Source organism: Phoenix dactylifera, chromosome 3 (genome assembly GCF_051530095.1).
Source record: "Phoenix dactylifera cultivar Ajwa chromosome 3, Ajwa_hap1_PhDact_Kaust_v1.1, whole genome shotgun sequence".
Lineage (NCBI taxonomy): Eukaryota > Viridiplantae > Streptophyta > Magnoliopsida > Arecales > Arecaceae > Phoenix > Phoenix dactylifera.
In genome coordinates, this window is record NC_143192.1 from 44,334,109 (window position 1) to 44,340,906 (window position 6,798).

The window sequence follows — 6,798 nt, forward strand, 5'->3', positions numbered from 1 at the left end:
CGATATATTAGATTACATCAAATGATCATATGAATCAACACAGGAATAGTAAGTAATAGTCCTACCTAATATAATATTATTTTGATCATAATACAGACTAATAAAGGTATAATAAATTAATGAAAAAAAATTTATAGAGACATCCTTAAGTTTGGGCCATTTACATTTAGTTCCTAAATTTTTTTTAAAAAATATCAATTAGCTATCAAAACTTCAAATTCGTTGTAATATGGCCTAGTTGCCTATCTCTATAACAAAATATTATCACACAAGAGTTACATGATAACGAGACTTTTGTACAATTTCAGAATTGCTCTTCCCACTAACATAGCAAGAGACTCTTATATTGGCATGAAATGAAAGAAAAGAAAAAGAGAGTCATGGAGATGTAGTGCTTTGAGAGCCGTGCAAGCAAATGACTGATAAAAGACAGAATGCTTTGAGATTTATGCAGGAATGTGGACGATAAAATATGGATTACTTTGAAATCTATGCAGATAGACGGATAATAAAGGATATAATGCTTTGAGATCTATGCAAGTAGATGAATGATAGAGGATGAAATACTTTGAGATCTGTATAGGTGGATGGATGATGGAGGATAAAGCAATTCAAGATCTATGCAGACAGATGGATGATAGAGAATAGAATGTTTTGAGATCTGTACGAATAGATGGATGATGGAGCGCTTTGAGATTTCACAGTCGAAGGAACGCGGGCTTTTTCAGCTGGCATGCTTCTTCTCGATGCTAAGGAGTTTTTCTCCATCTATTAATTAAAATTTTTTTTTTGCAAATCTTTCTAAATATTAAAATTTATATAAATACCTTCCATAGTTACTATTTATATGTATACCCTTATAAATATTTTTTTTACATATCTATCCATTAAGAGTATTTCATTCATTTTAAATTTTCAACCGCTAATTTCTTAACCACGTTAAATAGTTTGGATATATACTAAAAAAAAGTATACATACAAAATAAATATTTTCTAAAGATATATATATGGAAATATTAATTTTAAAAGGTATATATATAAATTTAATATTTAAAAAGGTATGTATGTAAAGAAAAATCTTAAAAGAAAACAGTTCCATATGCGTCTGAAAGTTTACGATATTTAGCTTATGTTTTTTTTTTGGCAAACATCCAACCCCGGCTACCGCCTCCACCTTACCTGTGGGCCCGCCCCCGCCCCTAAATGCTAATGTGGTCGCCAAAATTAATATCCGCCTTTTCGTTGCCCCGAGCGTGCGTGAGCCATACGCCCGTTCTCCGGAGTCCAGAGAAGAGTCGACTCCCCGCAAAGATTCTCCAATCTCAGCCTCCCTCAGTCCTCACCCACCGATGTCAATTCTCTCTCCAACAAAAAGAGAACAATTTTTATGCTCCCTTTCCTAAAGGGCACGACGAAAAGAGAGGAAGGGAGAAAACGAGAGCCCAGTTGCTTGTTTCCTTTTGGACCGGTGAAGTGGATCATTTTGTACTGCGAGGAGACTCGTCGTACGGCTGCAGTACACACAAGAAATTTCAACGGCACTAGTTTTGTTTTTCCTATAAAGGGGAGTCCGTCTGGAGATTGGGGGTTGGGGATGAATGATTTTAAGATTTTGAGAAAGAGCAGCCAACAAGTGTTGATGATCTCTGTGGAGTTTTGAGCTTTCCAAGTGTCCGAGGAAGACACGGGTGAGATTTTTAGCTCTTCTCTTGCAAATTTTTCAGAAAGAGTGGCCTCAAAAGTCAAAAGTGTATAACGAACTCACAAAGGTGAGATTTTTAGTCCGTGTCTTGGGCTTTTTCAGAATCCGGTCTTTGCTCTAAGATCTCATGCTTGCATTGTTCCGAGGGAAAAAGAGATTTTTTTTAATTCGGTTAATAGAAACGTGGACGACCCAATTGAAATTTTTAAGGCTTTTCTAGGACATGTTTTTGATCCTCTGTTCTTATTTAATAGAAGAGTAGATTCCAAATGAGAATTTTCTTTCTTACAAAAATCTTCAAGATCTTTGCAATTTGAGATACAGCAAGGAAGAATCGAAGTCCTTCTAATTAGTTTTCCTCCTTTAACCCCATTCCAGAAGGGATTTCTTGTCGAAAAGGGGGAGATAAAAAGGAACAAGGCGCGCAAGGTTTTAAGCAGTCAATTCGAGCTTCCCTACATGGAAGAGTCAAAGGAGATGCCGGAAATCGAGAAGAGCCAGGACTTGGAAGAGCCCATGGAAGCAGAGGCTGGGGAACTCAAGAGGGTTCCTCCATGGTCGACGCAAATAACGCTCCGTGGGCTCGTGGCGAGCTTGGCCATTGGAGTCATGTACAGTGTGATCGTGATGAAGCTAAACTTGACCACGGGACTCGTCCCCACCCTCAATGTCTCGGCTGCTCTTCTTGCCTTTGTCTTTCTCCGGACTTGGACGAGGCTGCTCCACAAGATTGGCGTCGTGACCGCTCCCTTCACCCGGCAAGAGAACACAGTTGTGCAGACCTGTGCCGTCGCTTGCTATAGCATTGCTGTTGGAGGTGAGAAAGCTTCGGTTTTGGTGAATTGTCCATAAGGGTTTTGGATCATATTGTGTTTGTGCGATTGCAGGTGGATTTGGATCTTATCTTCTGGGTCTTAACAAGAGGACTTATGAGCAGGCAGGGGTGGACACAGAAGGGAATGCACCAGGCAGCTATAAGGAGCCTGGAATTGGGTGGATGACGGGATTTCTGTTTACTGTCAGTTTCGCCGGGCTTCTAGTCCTGGTTCCTTTCAGAAAGGTACTTCTCCATCTTACCTCTATACTTCTCTTCTCCCTGAGTTATTCTTATCTCTGCCATGTTGATTATATTATTGCTCCCAAAAAAAAAGGAGAAAAATTGATTGATATTTTGCATGGGAAACGCAGTAGAATCTTTTAATTTTTGATGGAGATCTGATCTTGTAAACATAAGTTTCTTGATTATGTCGTTTTCATATATGAGCATATACTGCAGAAGTGCAAAGCTTAGCAAGAAGTTAGATTTTGATTGTATCATAATAGCTTTTTATGCTTAACTATTGGACAGTCATGCCAAATATATATATATATATATATATATATATATATATATATATATATATATATTAGTTGATGTCATGTGATGTACACTTTACCGATCATGATCGGTGCTACCTCAACTCTTTTGTCTTGCTTGATAATTCAGATTATGCAAGTCCAAGTGTGGATAATGGGCATACATCTGACTTTGATTAAATCGAATTGCTGTTTGAGAAAAGGGATTGACAGATCATGTATCTAAGATTGAATAATAAAAAGGCGAACTTTTATGGTTAAATATTTACTTGCATTTGCCGTATGAGGAAAGACATTATTGTTAATTGCGTATACGTTTCTGGAATGAGTCACCTGTCTTGCTTTTTATTGCTTATTAAGTTTTCGCAACAGACACACTGCCGCAGATTGTACAAATATGTTCATACAAGTGACTGTTAGCGATCGGCACCTATCTCTCTTTTGTTCTTTTTCTGCAGTGTTGCATACTTTTCTCATTGAATATAAATCATTTTCAGATCATGATAATTGACTATAAATTAACATATCCAAGTGGAACTGCTACTGCTGTTCTCATCAATGGATTTCATACACCTCATGGAGATAAAATGGCGAAGTATGTACCAACTTTACTTGCTCCCTTGAAAATTAGAATCCACATTGAATTTACGCTTCTGAACATTCCATTTTCAATTTCTCATCAGGAAGCAAGTTCATGGATTTGTGAAATATTTCAGTATAAGTTTTGTCTGGAGTTTCTTCCAGTGGTTTTACTCAGGAGGAGATCAGTGTGGATTTTCGCAGTTCCCTACTTTTGGGCTGAAAGCCTGGAAACAGACGTATTCTTCAACAATCCCTTTTTCATGAATTTAACATCATTATCAATTCACTTAATATTCATAATTTGTAATTGTAACTCTTGGTATTGCAGATTTTTTTTTGATTTTAGCCTGACATATGTCGGGGCTGGAATGATTTGTTCTCATCTCGTGAATCTTTCTCTCCTTCTCGGAGCAGTGCTTTCATGGGGAGTGATGTGGCCGCTGATAGGTGAACTTAAAGGAGATTGGTACTCTGCGAATTTACCAGAAAGTAGTATGAGAAGCTTGCAAGGTTATAAGGTCTGTGTGCCATAAATTTTTCACATTTGGTCCCCCAAATATCAATGATCTGTTCTTCGCTTATATGGTAACTCCTTTTGCAGGTATTCATATCCATTGCTCTTATCTTAGGGGATGGCATCTATAATATCTCAAAGATTTTTGCTTTCACTGCAAGAAACTTGCATGCTAGCTCAAGCAACAAGAAACTCAGAATAGGTTAATAACTAAATATAGACTCATTCATCCAGACCTATAAATGTTTATCTTGCAACATAACTGATACTATTTTTCCTACAGTGGGGGATCATGGCACTCAACTCCTCGACAATCTCCAGCGTAATGAAGTATTCACAAGGGAGAGCATTCCTTTGTGGCTGGCCTGTTCTGGCTATGCTGTTTTCGCTGTGATCTCTATCATTGCTGTCCCCTTGATGTTCCCACAGGTGAAATGGTACTATGTCATCATAGCTTACATGCTCGCCCCAGCTCTGGGTTTCTGCAATGCTTATGGTGCTGGCCTCACAGATATGAACATGGCCTATAACTATGGAAAAGTGGCTCTCTTTATTCTTGCAGCTTGGGCAGGGAAGGACAATGGTGTGGTGGCAGGCCTTGTAGCCTGCGGGCTAATCAAATCTGTGGTCTCTATTGCTGCTGATCTAATGCATGACTTTAAGACAGGCCATCTCACATTAACATCACCAAGGTCAATGCTTCTTAGCCAGGCTATTGGAACAGCCATGGGCTGTGTTGTTGCCCCACTGACTTTCTTCCTCTTCTACAAAGCCTTCGATGTGGGGAATCCAGAAGGAATCTGGAAGGCTCCTTATGCTTTGATCTACCGGAACATGGCGATTTTGGGTGTCGAGGGCTTCTCGGCACTTCCCGACCATTGCTTGCAGCTTTGTTATGGTTTCTTTGGCTTTGCAGTGGTGGCCAATGTGATGAGAGACATCCTCCCAGCTAAGTACGGAAGGTGGGTCCCTCTGCCGATGGCCATGGCTGTGCCATTTCTAGTCGGAGCCAACTTTGCCATTGATATGTGTGTTGGAAGCTTGATAGTGTTTGCATGGCACAAGCTTAATAGCGACAAAGCTCCTCTAATGGTGCCGGCAGTTGCCTCTGGTTTGATTTGCGGGGATGGGCTGTGGATCCTCCCTTCTTCCTTGCTAGCTCTGGCGAGGGTCAACCCTCCCATCTGCATGAAGTTCATCACTACTTAGTAGATAGCTGTCCGATCCAACTGTTGGATCGAGTTATATGTCTCTAACGAGAAGAGAGATACCATAATAAAGTACTCTCATTGAAGGACTCCAACTGCAGAAGTGGGAGAATATAACAAGCGAGCAGCTGCAACTAGTGCGATCAAAATGCACATATTTCACATAATTTGGTGTATGAAGGAACAAAGAAGAACTTGTTTGGTTTCAGACATTTGCCTTGTCGCATATAGTATCTATGATGAAGGTCTTCAGATAGCATGGTGATGTTATACTTTAGATGGAGGTTAACAGCTCTAAGGTACCTTTCCATGTGTGGATTGGTTGTGCCTCTCAAAGCAACATCTTTTATAAAACAGGACAATAGAAAGAATGTTATCTGAATCTTCTCTCATATTTAGATGCTATTATTAGTTGATAGAATTATTGAAGATGTATGAGCAGTGCGGTTTTTTCCTTTTTTTCCCCCCCTTTTTTTAGGAAAAATGCCATGCATTTTCTTGAAGAAAAATGCATCCAATCGTAGCAGAAGTTATGTTTCTTTTTGTTAATCAATAAGTTTAAGTTCTATAAGAGGGTTATTAACCGGTTTGAGATCAAAAGATGAAGATGAATTATTTGCTTTCATCAAGAATGAGCAAGGAAATTTCATGAAGAAAATGCATTGTATTTTTCTTATTTGCCTAGTATGAAAGTTAAAGAGGCACATGTAAGAAAAATAGCAGAAATCCAGACCAAATCTTTGGCTCCTGGTGTTGTGCGATGGTTGCAGTGCTGCATACCTTTTTTCGAGAAAGAAAGAACTGAGAGAAATACCTAGGAAACATACGATGGAGACTGGAAGAGAAAGGGGAGTAACCCAAGAAAACAGAAGCAAGACAGTCCCATCTGGGGTTATACAAACTTGGTCTAAGGAGATCTCTATTTTGATTTGGCAAAAGAAAACCACACAGCTGGAGTTGAGAAAATAAGTGCATATTTTACCAACAGGATTTTGAGTTGCTGGTTGATACCTCTCTCTCTCTCTCTCTCTCTCTCTCTCTCTCTCTCAAGGCATGTTTGGTTATAAGGAGAACTGCACAACCACAACTTTCCAAGGAAATTTTATTCTATCGGTTGGTTGGTTCAATAGAATTTTTTCCTTGTTCCCTGAATTTCCTTGTAACTAAACATATCTACATTCTGTAAAACCTAAAACATGGAGTTGCCTTCTCAAATACCCTGCTTTCAGCTTTGAGGACAGATTGGCTAAACAATAGTTCTTTCTGCTTTGAGAACAGATCAGCTGAAGACTAGTTGCTGGTTAATTTCGAACTCTTGAAACCTACCTACATGATTCCAAACTTTCGTTTTCTTGAGCAAACACCGCTCCAGACTGGACTTTGATATGGGACTGCAGAAGTTACAGGATTCTATTATAAATGGGGCATAAACTTGA

At 39.1% G+C, this 6,798-nt stretch overlaps 1 protein-coding gene across 2 annotated transcripts; it reads left to right on the forward strand.

The window, feature by feature from the left end:
* Positions 1–1,229: 1,229 nt before the first annotated feature.
* LOC103717371 (putative metal-nicotianamine transporter YSL9) lies at positions 1,230–5,744 on the forward strand. Of its 2 annotated transcripts, none has more exons than XM_008805727.5 (8): positions 1,230–1,769; positions 2,081–2,519; positions 2,590–2,762; positions 3,556–3,653; positions 3,742–3,876; positions 3,969–4,158; positions 4,242–4,356; positions 4,438–5,744. In XM_008805727.5, the coding sequence occupies exons 2-8, from the start codon at positions 2,162–2,164 to the stop codon at positions 5,361–5,363; spliced, it is 1,995 nt and encodes a 664-aa protein (XP_008803949.3). In that variant the 5' UTR covers positions 1,230–1,769; positions 2,081–2,161; the 3' UTR covers positions 5,364–5,744. The 2 variants fall into 2 exon arrangements, with proteins under 2 accessions (XP_008803949.3, XP_008803948.3); XM_008805726.5 differs by having other exon boundaries at positions 1,230–1,688.
* Positions 5,745–6,798: the final 1,054 nt, after the last annotated feature.

What these genes read in the sequence shown, in the direction of transcription:
- LOC103717371 (XM_008805727.5), top strand. Translation starts at nt 2,162, where the DNA reads ATGGAAGAGTCAAAGGAGATGCCGGAAATCGAGAAGAGCCAGGACTTG. An exon ending in CTATAGCATTGCTGTTGGAG is followed by an intron (nt 2,520 to 2,589) that starts GTGAGAAAGCTT and finishes GTGCGATTGCAG; the next exon opens with GTGGATTTGGATCTTATCTT. An exon ending in TCCTGGTTCCTTTCAGAAAG is followed by an intron (nt 2,763 to 3,555) that starts GTACTTCTCCAT and finishes AATCATTTTCAG; the next exon opens with ATCATGATAATTGACTATAA.